The sequence below is a fragment of the Mustela putorius genome, unplaced genomic scaffold (genome assembly GCF_011764305.1).
Source record: "Mustela putorius furo isolate JIRA1106 unplaced genomic scaffold, ASM1176430v1.1 tig00003869_pilon_pilon_pilon, whole genome shotgun sequence".
NCBI lineage: Eukaryota > Metazoa > Chordata > Mammalia > Carnivora > Mustelidae > Mustela > Mustela putorius.
The window spans coordinates 27060075-27079536 of NW_025422021.1; the positions used below are offsets into that span (position 1 = coordinate 27060075).

Sequence of the window (19462 nt, forward strand, 5' to 3'; positions counted from 1 at the left end):
TACACAACCTAACCCTACACCTAAAGGAGCTGGAGAAAGAACAAGAAAGAAACCCTAAGCCCAGCAGGAGAAGAGAAATCATAAAGATCAGAGCAGAAATCAATGAAATAGAAACCAAAAAGACAATAGAGCAAATCAATGAAACTAGGATCTGGTTCTTTGAAAGAATTAATAAAATTGATAAACTCCTGGCCAGACTTATCAAAAAGAAAAGAGAAAGGACCCAAATAAATAAAATCATGAATGAAAGAGGAGAGATCACAACTAACACCAAAGAAATACAAACTATTATAAGAATATACTATGAGCAACTCTAGGCCAACAAATTTGACAATCTGGAAGAAATGGATGCATTCCTAGAAACATATAAACTACCACAACTGAACCAGGAAGAAGTAGAAAGCCTGAACAGACCCATAACCAGTAAGGAGATTGAAACAGTCATTAAAAATCTCCAAACAAACAAAAGCCCAGGGCCAGATGGCTTCCCGGGGGAATTCTACCAAACATTTAAAGAAGAACTAATTCCTATTCTCCTGAAACTGTTCCAAAAAACAGAACTGGAAGGAAAACTTCCAAACTCATTTTATGAAGCCAGCATCACCTTGATCCCAAAACCAGACAAGGATCCCATCAAAAAAGAGAGCTATAGACCAATATCCTTGATGAACACAGATGCGAAAATTCTCACCAAAATACTAGCCAACAGGATTCAACAGTACATTAAAAGGATTATTCACCACGACCAAGTGGGATTGATTCCAGGGCTGCAAGGTTGGTTCAACATCTGCAAATCAGTCAATGTGATACAACACATCAATAAAAGAAAGAACAAGAACCATATGATACTCTCAATAGATGCTGAAAAAGCATTTGACAAAGTACAGCATCCCTTCCTGATCAAAACTCTTCAAAGTGTAGGGACAGAGGGCACATACCTCAATATCATCAAAGCCATCTATGAAAAACCCACCGCAAATATCATTCTCAATGGAGAAAAACTGAAAGCTTTTCCGCTAAGGTCAGGAACACGGCAGGGATGCCCATTATCACCACTGCTATTCAACATAGTACTAGAGGTCCTAGCCTCAGCAACCAGACAACAAAACGAAATTAAAGGCATCCAAATCGGCAAAGAAGAAGTCAAATTATCACTCTTCGCAGATGATATGATACTACATGTGCAAAACCCAAAAGTCTCCACTCCAAAACTGCTAGAACTTGTACAGGAATTCAGTAAAGTGTCAGGATATAAAATCAATGCACAGAAATCAGTTGCATTTCTCTACACCAACAACAAGACAAAAGAAAGAGAAATTAAGTCCATCCCATTTACAATTGCACCCCAAACCATAAGATACCTAGGAATAAACCTAACCAAAGAGGCACAGAATCTATACTCAGAAAACTATAAAGTACTCATGAAAGAAATTGAGGAAGACACAAAGAAATGGAAAAATGTTCCATGCTCCTGGATTGGAAGAATAAATATTGTGAAAATGTCTATGCTATCTAAAGCAATCTACACATTTAATGCAATTCCTATCAAAGTACCATCCATCTTTTTCAAAGAAATGGAACAAATAATTCTAAAATTTATATGGAACCAGAAAAGACCTCGAATAGCCAAAGGGATATTGAAAAAGAAAGCCAACGTTGGTGGCATCACAATTCCGGACTTCAAGCTCTATTACAAAGCTGCCATCATCAAGACAGCATGGTACTGGCACAAAACAGACACATAGATCAATGGAACAGAATAGGGAGCCCAGAAATAGACCCTCAACTCTATGGTCAACTAATCTTCGACAAAGCAGGAAAGAATGTCCAATGGAAAAAAGACAGCCTCTTCAATAAATGGTGTTGGGAAAATTGGACAACCACATGCAGAAAAATGAAATTGGACCATTTCCTTACACCACACACGAAAATAGACTCAAAATGGATGAAGGACCTCAATGTGCGAAAGGAATCCATCAAAATCCTTGAGGAGAACACAGGCAGCAACCTCTTTGACCTCAGCCACAACAACATCTTCCTAGGAACATCGCCAAAGGCAAGGGAAGCAAGGGCAAAAGTGAACTATTGGGATTTCATCAAGATCAAAAGCTTTTGCACAGCAAAGGAAACAGTTAACAAAAACAAAAGACAACTGATAGAATGGGAGAAGATATTTGCAAACGACATATCAGATAAAGGACTAGTGTCCAAAATCTATAAAGAACTTAGCAAACTCAACACCCAAAGAAAAAATAATCCAATCAAGAAATGGGCAGAGGACATGAACAGACATTTCTTCAAAGAAGACATCCAGATGGCCAACAGACACATGAAAAAGTGCTCCATATCACTCGGCATCAGGGAAATACAAATTAAAACCACAATGAGATATCACCTCACACCAGTCAGAATGGCTAAAATCAACAAGTCAGGAAATGACAGATGCTGGCGAGGATGCAGAGAAAGGGGAACGCTCCTACACTGTTGGTGGGAATGCAAGCTGGTGCAGCCACTCTGGAAAACAGCATGGAGGTTCCTCAAAATGTTGAAAATAGAACTGCCCTATGACCCAGCAATTGCACTACTGGGTATTTATCCTAAAGCTACAAACGTAGTGATCCAAAGGGGCACATGCACCCGAATGTTTATAGCAGCAGTGTCCACAATAGCCAAACTATGGAAAGAACCTAGATGTCCATCAACAGATGAATGGATCAAGAAGATGTGGTATATATACACAATGGAATACTATGCAGCCATCAAAAGAAACAAAATCTTGCCATTTGCGACAACATGGATGGAACTAGAGCATATCATGCTTAGCGAAATAAGTCAAGCAGAGAAAGACAACTATCATATGATCTCCCTGATATGAGGAAGTGGTGATGCAACATGGGGGCTTAAGTGGGTAGGAGAAGAATCAATGAAACAAGATGGGATTGGGAGGGAGACAAACCATAAGTGACTCTTAATCTCACAAAACAAACTGAGGGTTGCTGGGGGGAGGGGGGTTGGGAAGGGGGGTGGGGTTATGGACATTGGGGAGGGAATGTGCTTTGGTGAGTGCTGCGAAGTGTGTAAACCTGGCGATTCACAGACCTGTACCCCTGGGGATAAAAATACATGTTTATAAAAAAAAAAATTAAAAAAAAAAGATTTTATTTATTTATTTGACAGAGAGAGATCACAAATAGGCAGAGAGGCAGGCAGAGAGAGAGGGGGAAGCAGGCTCCCCGCCAAACAGAGAGCCTGATACAGGGCTCGATTCCAGGACCTTGAGATCATGACCTGAGCCGAATGCAGAGGCTCACAGGCGCCCCGGTCTTTATCTTTGAAGAAAGATTACACAAAAGATAATTAGCATCTTTAGAAAAGACACAAGAGAGCTGTCACATAAAACACCACTAGTAGGAAAACCCTAACCCTGCATAATTGGGACATTTAACCATGTGAGGCATGTTGCAATGAAAATATACACACATTGCCACTCCAAACCCTGTCATTTGTTTCTTTTTAGTGTCTGTTACTATTCATAAAAGTATCTTTATGCTTTTTACTAATAATACACACATAATATGCATCCACCCATAGACTCATACTTTGTCATTTATCCTTTCCCTAGTTAACATATCTAGCACAGCATTTTCATGATTATTTGAAGAGCTCTATTTAAACCCCAAAGCCTAGTTAATAAGATGGTTAACATAGCCCTGCGTCTAGGACTTAGCCATTGCTTAGCACTGGACTTAACGTCCACTAAAAATAACCTATAAAGCAGGTTTGACATTTTAAAACAATTCTTTCTATTTTCACTTAATACGAACGTGCTTTAAAAAGCAGCTGGAACAAATACAGCATACTAAAGCATACTTAAGACCCAAGATACAGACTTTAAAGAAAAACAAAAACCTCCTTGTTATACAAGTCAGGGTGGAGGGAGGGAGGAAAAGAATAGGGAGGCGTGCCCTCACACAGCAAAAAGAAATCAAGGGGACCCTGAAAGACACTTTAACCTTACCCTGCAGAAATAATTGACCAAATGCCAACAAATCCTGACCGGGAGCTGGAACGTCCCCGCATCCTAATGGTTTTCGGAGTGGATGATGTTGTCGGAGCTGTCGGAGCTTCGATGCCACTTCTCTCATCCAGTCACATCAGAGGGCTTCACACCATCCATACGCACCCTACAGCCATAACCGTCTCCACCTGCCCCAGGAGCCCTTCCCACGCGGAAAGGCCACGGCAAAGGACCTAGGCCAGCTGCCAGTGCAGATCGATGGGGTCTTAAGGCGACATGCAGCTCTCACTGCTTTTTTTTTTGTTTAACCCCTGAGGTCTCTCACTGTGATTGTCCCAGAGTATGCAAGGAGGGCACACATGCCTACTATTTTACAGCTGGCCAAGGGCCCAGATTTTCCAAACAGCACTTTTATATAGCTAAAAACAAAAGGAAGCAAAGCCATGTTTTTTTCTAAAAAGGTGGCTGCTATGAACGAAGCAGAGGATGAGCCTGCCTCATGTGTGAATTGCAGGCAGCCTGTGGAAAGCCAGGCGGGTCTAATTAGAGTCTGGCTGAAGAGCAGAGCATATCTGCAGATGCTCCCCCACACCAACATCATCTCCAGTGTCCCCAGGAACCACTATCCTCTTGTACATTTTTTTTTTTTAAGTTCCTTCAGGCCCCCAGCAAAGTCCCGGCGATGTTATTAGATGAAGGAGCAGATGACTGTCACTGGAAGAAGAGGCCCAAGGAATGAGAAGTATGAATGGCAAAAATCTCTGAAACAAATCTCAAACCGTAGCCACACCCTCCTCCAAGTGACCTCATGCTAAGCTCACTGCCAAGAGACTCTTGTAGCAAAATGTAACTTCCATTCCTGTACGGAGAGAGTTGATCCAAACACGGAGTGCTTGGAGGAGTTTGGAGAACACATTTCCTGCCGCTGCCTCTTGCTTCTTCAGGCAGACTCTGGAATATGAAGGCTCTGGAATAAGACATGAAGTCTTTCCTCATCGGTCCCTCCCTTCCTCTCCTCCCTGTGTCTCTTCCCACACCCGCCTCCCCTTTAAGAATGAGAGTACAGGGGCGCCTGGGTGGCTCAGTGGGTTAAGCCTCTGCCTTCGGCTCAGGTCATGATCTCAGGGTCCTGGGATCGAGTCCTGCATCGGGCTCTCTACTCAACAGGGAGCCTCCTACTCCCTCTCTCTCTGCCTGCCTCTCTGCCTGCTTGTGATCTCTCTCTGTCAAATAAATAAATAAAATCTTTAAACAAACAAAAAAACCTTACTTTACAAAAAAAAAAAAAAAAAAAGAATGGAGGGTACAGTAAACTACAGTAACTAGGGCCCTTGAAGCTTTACTAGGATGCCACCTTCTTTGTATAAAGGACCACCTTTACCTGGTGTGGGGAGCCAAAGAACCGCCTCCACAAAAATGTCCCTGTCCTAATCCTCAGCACTGGGGACTAGTTACCTTCCAAGTGAAAGGGACTCTGCAGGTATGATTAAGATAAGGATCTTGAGATGGGACGATTATCCTGGATTTTCCCGGTGGACCTCACAGAACCACAATGGTCACTAGAGGAAGGAGGCCAAAGGCTCAGAGTCAGAAGAGCCAAGGAACCAAAAATGGTATGCAGCTTCTAGAAACTGAAAGGACAAGGAAATGGATTCCTTGAGAGAATGCCTCTACAGACTGTTTTACACAGGCTACCAACAGAACAGTAGGATAATATGTAATAAACCGCAAGTTTAGGACAATTTATTACAGCACTAATAAGAAACTTTTATACCTGGGAAACTCTTACTCATCCTAAATTCAGCTCAGGCACCCCTTCCTATAGGAAGCCTCCCCATGTACCTGCCTCTACCTCCTCTTGGTTAGCAGTTACTCCTCTTATAAAGCATCTGACATTTAACTTCATAAAGCCTAATAGCTTAACTGTCTCAATATTTGTTTCCTTAACCAGATTCGGATGCTCCTTCTTAAGGGTAAGGCCTATGTCTTGCTCACTTTCTTATTGCCAGTGTTTATCAATATTTCTGACACAAAGGGGCACTCAAATATTCATGAAAATTTTTCCGGTAAGTTAGCATGACTCACCCCCTAATGACCAATAGGAGACCAGCCTTCAGTTCCTTACAAGATGATGAAGACAGAGATGATAATGAAATAACTAGTTCGTTACCAGCAGCTCAGAAATATTACATAAATGGCTCCTTTCTCTTCTAGAAAGGCTCCCAAAATACCATTTGCCAAACTGGTTTGAAAGAAGTGGCAGTCATCCTTCCTTTCTTTCTTTCTTTCTTTTAAAAAAAGATTTATTTATTTATTTATTTGACAGAGAGATCACAAGTAGGCAGAGAGGCAGGCAGAGAGGAGGAAGCAGGCTCCCTGCTGAGCAGAGAGCCTGATGCGGGGCTTGATCCCAGGACCCTGAGATAATGACCTGAGCCGAAGGCAGCGGCTTAACCCACTGAGCCACCCAGGCGCCCCAAAAGTAGCAGCCATCCTTTTTAACACCAGTGAAGAAGTTTACAAAGCTTTCAGTCCTGAGGCAAACCGAAGTACTGGGTTGAGAGAAGACAAGAGAGAAAACAGAAGAGGAACCACCAGAGATATACTGGTAATTCTCAAAAAGTTATGGAGGTGGATTTTATTTTCCAGAAATGAGCACAGCAGTATCTCCCACCTGACACGCTCTCCCATGATATCACCCTCACAGTCCACCATGGAGAAGTAAAGTCTTTGATACCCCTGGGCATCTGTGTTGGCCTTGGTGACTCACTTATAACCAACAGCATGCAGCAGAAATGACACTGATGACCTCTGACACTAGCTCAGGAGATAGAATGTGACATCTGTCACTTTAAATCCCTGATCTCCGGATGCTCCGTCCTAGACCCTTAGAAACCAGGTCTCCTCACCCCATGACCGGCGCCAGCCACGTGGACTTCTACATGGAGGCACCCCATTTGGTAGGCTCCACTATGCTCAGCCCTTAAGTCATCATAGCCCAGAGCTAGATATTTGAGTGAAGAGAAGCCTCCAAAAGAACTCCTGCCCCTAGTTTCTGGGATCTTCGCTGAGGAGACCCCGGGTGTGAGGGAGCAGGGACGGTCATCCCTGCCATGCCCGTCCTGACCTCCTGATCCCAGAACCCATGAGCACAGTAAGACTATGTCTGAGGTCATTTACTGTACACAAGCAGTAACTGCAACCGTTAATGAAGAGTCCAAAAATAATAATAATAATTGTGGGGACTCTGTTTCTTGATCACTGACAAGACAGTCTGGCCAAAGAGGAGGTGCAGGCAATCAGATTAGTGTAATTCTGGCCTCACACCGTGAAATACACACATGCGGTCAAACTGTAGCTCCCACAGTCTGAGATCTGAGAAAATACATTGCTTATAGTTCAGGGAGAGACCAAAAAAAAAAAAGTACCCTTCCCACCATGTTGAAAATTTTTAGCAATGAAGGAGTCATCTGGAGGGTCTTGTGCTGGACTTATAATCCTACACCCTCAAACGTCTGAGAGGTTAGATTAGATGGGATTAAACTCCAAGGACGCTGGAAGCACACCAAAATGTCTGCTCTCCTTCCTGCCCAATTTGGCCCACTGTAAATAAAACTTGACAGGCTTTCTTAAATCAACTTAATAATGTGTAGCACGAGTGCTTTCGGGTGCCCGGTAGCTAAACCACATCAGCTTTCTGAGGAAGCCTTCTAGAAAACGGCAAAAAAAACTAATGACTACTGCCAAGAGTGCTGCATACAGGAGTGCTGGTGGCCTTGAGTGACTCATTCCACAAGGCCCCGCCGCTCCACACTGGAAGGGCGGCCCTGGGAAGGAGGCGGGCCTTGAAGAACCAAACTCGGGCCTCAGGCTTATTTGTTAAGGCCAGATGCTGTCATTTTGGAAGCAGATGAGAAGACAGTTATAATCATTCTGGAATCCTGATGAATTCCAGGTGCACCGCCCAGCAGCCTCGGGGAGCGGGGAGCTCAAAGCCCTCGGAGAGTTTGATCACAACTATCAGAGCAGGCCATTCCACCACAGAGCCGACAGGCCTCAGCCTCTTCCCCTCTCATTTCAAATGGGAGCATTTCTTTGCCAGACTCTTGCAGACACATTCTTTTTTTTAATTTATTCATTTATTTTTTTAATTAACATATAATGTATTATTAGCCCCAGGGGTACAGGTCTATAAATTGCCAGGTTTACATACTTCACAGCACTCACCATAGCACATAACTTCCCCAATGTCCATAACCCCACCACCCTCTTGCAGACACTTTCTTAAATGCAGTTATACCAAAGGATTGAATATTGTCAGATGTACCAAAGAACAGAACAGAAAAACAGGAGGAAGACTGGGAAAAGTTGAAGAGAGCAAGGTCTAGGTGGAAGACCTCCAGGTTCTTAAGGGAAAGTAGATTAAATCGTGTCTTTAACTCTAAATTAGTGGGGGCTGGTTCATGTCCTTAACCCGTAAGCCTACTCTGATGACCCAGCTGATGGCTAGCTATGGTCCATGTCATTTGGGAGAGAAGAAAAAGCACGATCAGAACCTCGAGTCGTATTTATGGTGGCTAAGCTTCAAGGGGACACGGCCTGAGAGTCTAGACACATTTGAGGAAAGCCTGCTCATTTTCCAGGCCTGTTTCTCTAGGCTCCTTGTCAACCCTTTGCATTTCTCAACATCTTTCCAATGAACCCTTTCTTCTGTATGTTAGAGTTGCTTTCTGCTTCTCACAGACAAAACCTGAACTACTGCAAACACCAAGAGAACGACCTTTGCTTCCAAATGTATTTTTTCCTGTTGGGGAGGCCAAATGTTCAAAAACATATATTGATAGCAATATATGTCAATACTTTCTTAGTTGTATAGACAACTAAGAAAGTATTGATTTAGGCAAAATGGTAATACATCCCTCCACATAGCAAAATTCGCCAATAAGCAAAAAACAGATGACTCCTTGTTCTCACCCTGATCCTCAATTCAGGATCATAAATTTTTATGAGGAGAGGTTTCAACACCAAAAGCAGATGTGTTAATTCCCCTTATTTAGGGGGAAAAAAAAATTTCTTTAAGAGAAAAAAATTCAAGGAGCATGATGGTTGACTAAATGGTTTGGTCTTTACTCACCACACTCAAATTTTCAGGCATGTCACAAACCACACCTGGTTTAAGAACTCATTTATCATCAAATATATATATATAGATAGATGTAGATATATTTTTTAAGATTATTTATTTATTTGAGAGAAAGAGAGACAGAGTGAGAGAGTATGAGAGGGGAGGTCAGAGGGAGAAGCAGACTCCCCATGGAGCTGGAAGCCTGATGTGGGACTCGATCCCAGGACTCTGGGATCATGACCTGAGATGAAGGCAGTCACTTAACCAACTGAGCCACCCAGGTGCCCTATCATCAAATATATTAATGTAACATATGTGCTTCCTCAGGGACACCAGGCTTGGTCCCAACCTCAACACCCACCTAAAGCAAAGCCTTGGGTTAATATTCTTCCTGCCCTCAGATATCATTAAACTGGAAGCGCTCCCTATTTTCCTAAGGTATGTACTCCAGTTATTATGAGGATATGTGACAAAATTTGTGGCAAAAACACAGAAAACCAAACTTAAGATTTTGAAAACTAACTGGATAATGAGAAATTTAAGGAATCATATATAACAGTCTATCAAAAGTGAAGAGACACCTTCCTGTAATTTACATTTGAATTAATTAGTGGTAGTCAAGTAGGACAGAAGGGATTTGCTGGCTCTAGAAGCAGAGGAGGAGGGGCGCCTGGGTGGCTCTGCCTTCGGCTCAGGTCATGATGCCAGGGTCCTGGGATGGAGCCCCGCATTGCCCCGCATCAGGCTCACTGCTCGGAGGGAAACGTGCTTCCCCCTCTCCCACTCCTCCAGCTTGTATTCCCTTTCTCACTGTCTCTCTCTGTCAAATAAATAAAAATAAAATCTTTAAAAAAGAAGAAGAAGGGGCGCCTGGGTGGCTCAGTGGGTTGAGCCTCTGCCTTTGGCTCAGGTCATGATCTCAGGGTCCTGGGATCGAGCACCACCTGCTTCCCCCGCTTTGTCTGCCTGCTTTTCTCTGCCTGCCTCGCTGCCAACTTTTGATCTTTCTGTCAAATAAATAAATAAAATCTTCTAAAAACTTTTTTTTAATTAAAAAATAAAAAAGAAGAAGGGGAAGAAGAAGAAACAGAGGAGGAAAACAACCTGCTACATCCTTAAGATGCAGGGTCTTTAAGCCTCCCTTTAGCATCTGGTGCCACATTGCAACAGTGTGCATGGCCGTGCTTTCACAACGATCAAAGCCCAAAGAGTCTGACTAATGCCTATTACTTTATTTGTAAGACAAGATACTGCTGTCTAATGTCGAACCCCACAACCACTCTCCATCAGTAGTCCCCTCAGCGAAAATTAGGATGCTCCCACCATCTTTCTTAAGGAGACAAATGGAATCCCAACTTACTAAAAGGGATAAGAAGCTTTACAATCTTCTTGAAGGCGAAGTGTCTGTTGGCCATACTTGCTGGAATCCTGGTACGTGGTATGGTCTTCTCTCTGCCATGAATGGCCCAAAACATATCACTCTCACCCAAACCCTATCTGCACAAGCATCTGAGGTCCTAAGTATAACTTTTCCTTATCAGGAGCAGCTGGCTCCCAAATCTCCCTAAACCCAGAAGATTTCACTGACATTTTTCCTTAAATGATTAAAGAACACACTCTTCACTATGATGTATAAGAAAAAAAGTTGCTTCTCATAAAATGGGGGAAAAGAGAAAAAGAAATTTAAGACACTCTGGGATGACAATGGCATTTTAAAAAAAAAGGATCAACATAAAGTAATTCCTTTTCACGCTAAAATTGAACAGATAAATGGGTTGATGCTCTTTTGACCTATCTGTAAGAATCAATCAAGTTTCTCAGGGGCATGCTCCTGCCCTCTCCTTGTTCACACAGCTATTAGAGTAATCCCTTTGCTTGGTCTGTTTACACGGATTCCGCACCTCGAGGTCAATGCACGCCAGGAGCACACACAGAACCCTCTCTTGTCCCTTCTCCCGCGTGGCATTGTTTCTCTAAGACACCAGTGCCCGTCCAAGGAGAATCAGATCTTAAACCTCATCACTCATAAGTAATGAAGTAACAGAAGTAAGGCAGATTTGTTAGTTAAGGTTTAAAAATTCAAAGTCAAAATTAATTTAGTTTGCACGGCTACTTAGCCATTAGATTTCGTAAGATTACTTTTTTCCAACTAAGCACCCACTATGTCCTCAACAGATAAACTGTATACAATTCTGATACCAGGTCACTGAAACTCAGTTCTGCAAGTATGATCATGCATAAGAAAGACATTCGGTTTTACCTAAAAGGACATAAGATTAACATCCATCTTATGAATTTACTGGTTTTAATGATTCCTGATTGATTGCACACAATTATAATTTGAGGACATAATCTGACCCGCAATATCATCAGATGCTTGTTGTGATATTGCTTATGTTATAACAAGGGTCACTGATAAGGTAGAGTAAGTGTTTCCAATGTGGAAGGAATTAGACATGTGATAATATGATCAAATGATAAAGATTTGGGAGTTAGAGTAGCTTTGTGAGCTGTTTCACTTTCCTATACACCCATCCATACACCCAAACACATCTTATTTGTAAATGTGAACTTTATGTACTAATATGTTTTATGCAAAATATCCACAGACAAGCATTCATACATTTCTTCTCTCTAAAGCCTCTGTGGGTTTTTTTTTTTTTAAGACAAAGTATGAGTTTAAAGATATACCATTATTCCTCATACTCTTGGAACCTGGATATTTTTTCACTATCCCTGAGGCTGAATGGGTAAAAAGGCAATATTTGATTCTGTCCATGGCTGGCATTAACAAAATGCATATCAGAATCTTAAAGCAGTGACTGAAAGGAGGGAAACAATACAAATGAAAGGGTCCTCCTGCCTGATGACCTCTTTGGAGCTTTCTAGTCCACATGTGCAATCATGGGTCACTCGCTAGTACCTTGGCCACTGGTGCAGTAAGTCCAATGAAAGGTGTAGGATGGGGGAAATGGCTCTGAGGTCCTATCTAATTCGGTATTTCCCCAAGAGGTTTACGCACAGCTGAGCCCAAATGCCACCTAAAACGGGAGTTGGCGATCAAGAGCACCAAAATCTGGTCCTCGCTCTGCCACTTCTCTGGCTATAGGCCATGGGCCAACCAGGTATCTGGAATTTCAGTTTATTCTTCCAGAACATGTAGACATGAATACTTGTCTCACATATTCTCACGATTTCATGGGTGTACTTGGCATGGCGCCCATCATACAGGAGGTTGTTGACAAATACTAGCTGGGTTCTTACTCCAGAGGCTCCCAAGAAAGATGAGAGAAAGTCTGGAAGACCCTCTGAGATCTGTATTCGAATCCAGAAGCTTCTGAAACCTAACAGGGTCGCCAGGAGAAAGCACAACTTGGCTGACGGCCCTACGAAAGCCTGAGATCCAAGTGCCTTTATTGACTTTTATAACACCCCACCGCAAAGGAGCCTTAAATGTTAGGCCCATGGTCGGGGAGCAAACAGGCGCTCTTCATGGCCACGTGACCCTGCACGCTACCACTCAGGGAAATGAGGGGTTATTCCAGTCATGATGTCTTGATACTTTGGGCCACCATCCTTAGTATCATATAATCTGCATGTCATTCTTTCTTTGTAGTCATTTCAGTTTTCATTTTCAACCACACATGTCCACTGGTTTACTGTTTGTCTAGGACAGGATTGCCTCGTTAAGACTACCAACTGCTGAAATCAGTGTCTGTATTTAACTGAGAGGGTTTTTGGTGGGTGGGTGTGTGTGTGTGTGTGTGTGTGTGTGTGTGGCGTCCAGCAGAGCAATGGTAATACAAAAGATTTGGGGGAAATAACTATGATCAAAGAGTTCCTAAAATGTACACGGAGGGTAATCAAGTATCACCATAATGAAAACCTCAGACATTTAACAAAACATGTTTGCAAACCATTTTCAAACTGGCAATTCCACGTTCTCCAAAGGAAAATGGATCCTGCAAATAGTTTTTAACTTTTCTTGGAAACGAGACACCCAAGGAAGCTTAAAGCATCCCTTTAAGATATTTAGACTAAGTTCATTACTTCTCCCACAGTGACATCTTAGAAAATCAACTGTTAAACCCTTGAGGCCTCAGAAGACATAAAAAGGTCAACCACAGATATTAATTGGGCTTATTGTGGTGATCATTTCACAAGACATGCAAATAGCAAGTCCTTACGTTGTACACCTGAAACTGAAGTCAGTTATTTCCCAATAATAAAACACACACAGAAAAGGTAAATCATTCTGTTCAAAGACTTCCAGAGAGGTTTGTTTGAGCGAACTACAAAGGATCCTACCTCCTTAAAGTTGTCAAATGCTGATAAAATGATTTCATGCCCGCCTCTGACAAGACAAACAGCTGCCAACAGTTCTAAGACAAGGGCTTTTGTTCTGTCGAAGCAAGAAGAAACAAGCAAAAAGAAAAATCAGTGAAAGTAACACAATGAGTCAGCTGCTCCCTCCTTCAGAGATGGCTGTGATAGTAAAATATTAATTCATATATGTTTTTTAAACTTTTACTAAGGTATATTTATATAACATCTATGTGTGCGATTTATCTGAGGTAGCAAATTTAGAAGGAAAGTTTCCCACTCTCAAAATTATAAATAACTCACTAATGAAAATCAATTCTGGGAAGATTAGTCTTTCATTTCTACCAGTGGGTGACTCAGTACAATATGTATGAAAAAGTTTTATTGATAAGCTAGACACCTGGGAACTTGGGAATGTTCAGGAAAAGGACCCACTGGCTAAATATTTTTCCTGGCTTTAAAGTCAGAGAAATAACATTTGCCCCAGAAGTTCAAAATCTACTGAAATTAACATCCTCCATTTCAAATCTGCAATTTGTAGATGGTACCATAAAGTTCCCCTATGACAAAGCAAGTCTCTGTCACCACTTCTTCATATGCAGGAGATCTGAGAGGGGCTGGATTATAGCATTGTTAATACAAGAATATTTTCTGACTTGAAAAAAGAAAATAAAGCCTTATCTGAAATATTTTTATAGGGAAACCCTTAGCAATATAGTCTACGTTTTCAATATGACCTCAAGAACAGCATTGTTTTTTCATAATAAGATCGCTTCAGTATTTTTTTTTCCCTAAAAAAAAAAAAAACTATGGCCAACCTCTATATGAAGACCAGCCTGATAATTCACAATGTCAATTATCCTAAGAAAAATGAGTAACAACTTCCCTGTAGTGGAAGGCAGGGACAAAGAAGCATGACTTCCCAGACTTTTTAGTAAGTGAAGAAAGTGATCACCAAGTTGCAAAAACTATCATCAGAGGAAGTTTGAAATAATATTCAAAATTTATAAATTTTTCATTTCATTCCGCATCAGAAAGGATCTCATTCGTGATCAGATTTTTTAGTTGCATTAACAAGTTTTCAGATGCACGGTCTATACAGATGTATCTGGGGAAAGGGAGTAACATGTGTGAAATGCAGAATCCCTCACCAGAATGGAAAACCCATTACAATAACTAAAATAAACTGATTAAGACCGGCTTCTAGAGATAATCTGTGATGGGAAGAATACGGCAATGGCCTTTAGAGTCAAGTGAACAGAACAAGCCATCAACATACACAGCAATTTTTGTTTTGTGTTTCTTTTGTTATTTGGTCATAACGACGTATGTGAAGGTTTGCGAGTGAAGCGCAGACAAGGGATATTAGTTATAGCTGTAGTTAGCTTTCAGCAGCCAGTGGTATTGCTGAGTCTGATTGAAGACTTTCCTGGCCCCAGTTCTAACCACCTGGCAAACTCATGCTCTCTACTCAATTTGGTAAAATTTGCGAGGATGCCAAGAACCAGGCCTCGAAAGAAGTGGAAGCTGGAAGAGAACAGTGAGGAGATTGTCGCCAGCTGCTCAACTCCACCACATGTAAAACTGTAACTCAGCTGAGAAGAAAATTCTACATAGCCAAGGAGTCCGCTGGCAACCTTAATTCAAAGAGGTGCACTTGGAAGTGTCCCAACTCTAAGTTGACTAAGTGTTGACTGGCTCTATTCTTCCTCTAGTTAGATTTATTTACACTTGAAAAATAACAAAGTAAGCTTACCTTGGATTCTTGTTGTTCAAGCTCAGTGCGATCTCATTGACAGCATGTGGATGAGACATGACCATGTTGAAACCATACTGGGGGGGAAAAAAAAACAAAGCATTAGGAGTCAACTTAGGGGACTATCCATGTTCATTTAAAAAAAAAAAAAAAACGAAGATTCTACCTAATATAATTTATACCGTCATAAATCCATTTATGTCTCTAGTGCCTGAACATATTTCTCTATGAAAAATTCTAGCAATCATGATACTATCAAGAAATCAGATTCTCGCTCTTTATGCATTTCTCTTTATTAAAATAGTGCAAAGGCTCTAGTCCAGTGATTCTCAATCTGGCCGCTTATCGAAATCATGTGGAAGACTAAACAAAACACAACACTGATTTTCCAGGATACACCCCAGGTCAACTCACTGCCAATCTCAAGGATGAGACCCTGGCAACTGAATTTTATTTTTAATTTTTTTAAATCTTTTTTTTTAACTTTTTAAAATTAACATATAATGTATTATTAGCCTCAGGGGTACAGGTCTGTGAATCACCAGGTTTACACACTTCACAGCACTCACCATAGCACATAACCTCCTCAATGTCCATAACCCCACTACCCTCTGCCTACCCCCCTCCCCTGGCAACCCTCAGTTTGTTTTGTGAGATTAAGAGTCTCTTATGGTTTGTCTCCCTCCCGATCCCATCTTGTTTCATTTATTCTTTTCCAACCCCCCAAACCCTCCATGTTGCTTCTCGACTTCCTCATATCAGGGAGATCATATGATAGTTGTCTTTCTCCAATTGACTTATTTCGCTAAGCATAATACCCTCTAGTTCATGTCATTGCAAATGGCAAGATTTCATTTCTTTTGATGGCTGCATAGTATTCCATTGTATGTATATATATATATATATACCACATCTTCTTTATCCATTCATCTGTTGATGGACATCTAGGTTCTTTCCCTAGTTTGGGTATTGTGGACATTGCTGCTATAAACATTCAGGTGTACGTGCCCTTTTGGATCACTACATTTGTATCTTTAGGGTAAATACCCACTAGTGCAATTGCTGGATTGTAGGGTAGCTCTATTTTCAACTTTCTGAGGAACCTCCATGCTGTTTTCCAGAGTGGTTGCACCAGCTTGCATTCCCACCAACAGTGTAGGAGGGTTCCTCTTGCTCCCCATCCTCGCCAGCATGTCATTTCCTGACTTGTTAATTTTAGCCATTCTGACTGGTGTGAGGTGGTATCTCACTGTGGTTTTGATTTGTATTTCCCTGTGGCATCTGAATTTTTAAGCTGACTTTCCTGTGTAGCCCGGGTTGACAGCCATTATTTCTAGTAGCCTCCCTGGGAAATATGGCACTCGGGACCAGAGCCCAGGAAGACCTGCCTTGTTCTGAGATGTGTAAGTTCAATGAAGTAACAAGTTCCAGAATCACTTTTGATTCCGCTGACTTGAGGAATTATTCCTTCTCCTCCAACCTCACAGTTCATGACCTTTTTCCTAATTATACTGAGAAAATATAAGCAAATAGGAAAAAAAAAAATTCCTAAAAGCTCGCACCCCTTCATCAATCCACCCACAGTTTCCAGAGTTTTCATCCTCACTCACCTCTTCCTGAAAAACTTTCCTGGGCTGTAATCCAAGGCCATTCTCTCTACTTGATTCCGTTCCCTCACACCAGACCCAGAACATTTCCTATACTCCAGCAATTCTCCCATGCCTCATTGTTACTTCTCCCTCTCTGATTCATTAGCATAAAAACATGATGCAAATGCACCCGAATGAAACAGTAGCCACAATGGCAAAATCTCTCTTGACCTTCAACCTGTGTTCAGCTACTGCCCTGTATCTCCGCTAACCTCTATAGCAAAACTCCAAGCACTCACGGCCTAGACTCTCTTCCTCCCACTGTCTCTTGCAATCCCTTTAATCAGGCATTTCATCCCATCTCTCTCCACTGAAACTGTTCATGCCAGGACCGCCAATGACCCACACTCTGTAAGCCCACGGCCAACTCTCACTTGTCATCTTACAGGACTTAGCAGCGGCACTGTCCCAGCTGACCATGCTCTTCTCCTTGAAACACTTCCTGTGCTTGGTGCCTGCCTCCCTCCCTGGCTACTTCTCAGTCTCTCTAGCTAGTTTTTCCTCAGCTCTCTGACATTTCAACAGAGTGCCCAGTGTTCCTATTTTGGACCTCTTTGCTTGTCTAGCGACCCCTGCTGCTCTCAAGCACTCCCCTGGCTTTATATACTACTATTAATTTCCAAATGTACGTCTCCTAGACCTCTGTTCTGAATTCCAGACAGGCATATCTCACCACTGACTTAAAAACTCAGTTTCGATGACTACAGACATTTTGAAAGTAACGCCCCTAAAATTTCACTCTTTATATTGTCTCCAAAATCTGCCCATTGTGTAGCCTTCCCTGTCTTAGTAGGCAGCAACTCCATCTGACAGGGGCCCAAGACAAATACCTTGGGGCCACCCTCCACTTCTCACCACGTAGCCAATGTCGTTGCCTTTACAGTCAAAACAAAACCAGAATCTGGTCACCTCTCATCATCTCTACCCCTACTATCCTGGCCCCATACCACCATCAACATCCACCTAAATCAATGCAGCAGCCTCCTAAAAAGTCTACCTCCTTTTGCCTTTGCCCCCCAAGGTCAATCCTAAACACAGAAGCTAGAATGGTCATGTTAAAATCAAGGGTCAGATCATGTCATGTTTCTCCTCCAAACTGATCGATAGCTTTCCAGTCACAATAAAGCCAAAATCCTTTCACTGGTTGTTAAAGCCACACACATTCAGGACCCCATGTCAACTTCGGATTCATCTCCTACTGCTCTCCTTCTTAGGCCGATCCAGCCAGCCTGGCGTCCTTCCCACACTCCGAACACAGCAGACTTATTTCTGCCCCACGGCCTTTGCACTCACCCCTTTTTCTACTCAGAATCTTCTTTCCCTAAAACCTCTTACCTTGTTCCCTCATTAAAATTGCTACTATGACAAATTGCTAATTCTCCATGACACTGCCCTGGGCTGGCCTATTTAAAATTGAACACACATGATCATCAATTCCTATTCCTACTTCTCGGGTAGCTTTTCTATAGTATTGGTAACAATTCTCTGGAGCTGGTCCTTCTTGGATTTAAATCTGACTCTACCCCTTCCTGACTACATGATCCTGGGCAAATTACCTAACTTCTCCCGGTCTCAGTTTCCTCATCAGTAAAATGGGGAGAGTAACATTACCAACCTCATAGGACTGTTAGGAGCTTTAAATTAAGTTAATAGGCTTAAACTTAAAAGTACTGGTCCTATTAGGAAACACTCTCTGTGTTTTGTTCTTTGGGTTTTTTGTGAAGTTTTTTTTTTGTTTTTGTTTTTGTTGTTTGTTGTTTTTGATAAGTATTAGCCTTTGTTTCATTTCATCATCATTATTATCTGGAACCCTGTATATTTTCTCAAGTTATTTATCAGCTGTCTCCCCGCATTAGAAAGTAAGTTCCCTGGGGTATTTGTTTATTTCTGTAATGCCGTATTCCCTTTACCTAGAACAGGGTCTATCTGGCCATGCTCAAAAAATATTGATTAAGAGAAAAAATAAAATGTGCATTCACATTCTCAAATTAAATTCAGCACTCTTTATGTTGGGTTTGAATTCTAATACTGACCCTTACTACCTATGCATTTATTTTCCACTTCTGCTTGGACCCAGCTTCAGCATCCCTATCCATAGATACCAAATCCTATTTTATATTTGAATTAGGTTTTCCAATTCTTACCCCTGGCTCCCCTTATCTAACTTGGACCCTGTCAGTTCACCCTTGATACTCCAGGCTCCAACTTTGACTTGTTGTTTGAGTTAATACAACCCACACGTTAAGCTGTCTTCTGTCCCCATTATGAAGGGGATCACTTGTATCAAAGACACCTAGAGGAATCTGCCCTTTGAAGAAGAATCCTCCAGGTGCTTCTTATAAAGATTAAGAACCAGTAGGTCCAGGGGCACCTGGATGGCTCAGTCAGTTAAGTGTCTGCCTTCAGCTTAGGTCATAACCTTGGGGTCATGGGATTGAGCCCCGAGTCAGGCGCCTTGCCCACAGCAAGGAGTCTGCTTCTCCCTCTCCCTCTGCCCACCCTCTCTGCTTGTGCACTCGAGCTCTCTCTCTTAATAAAATTGTTTAAAAATATAAAAAAAAGAACCACTAAGTCCAACATACAGTAATTAC

General features: G+C 41.9%; 1 protein-coding gene across 9 annotated transcripts in view; it reads right to left on the reverse strand.

The window, feature by feature from the left end:
• FMNL2 (formin like 2) overlaps positions 1 to 19462 on the reverse strand; it is a 319730-nt gene that overhangs the window by 54960 nt on the left and 245308 nt on the right. For all 9 annotated transcript variants that reach the window (XM_004743864.3, XM_004743868.3, XM_004743866.3 and 6 more), the window contains exons 8-9: positions 15223 to 15299; positions 13452 to 13545 (exon numbers count right to left, since the gene is read on the reverse strand). In XM_004743864.3, coding sequence (XP_004743921.1) covers positions 13452 to 13545; positions 15223 to 15299 — 171 coding nt within the window. The remainder of the gene's footprint in view (positions 1 to 13451; positions 13546 to 15222; positions 15300 to 19462) is intronic.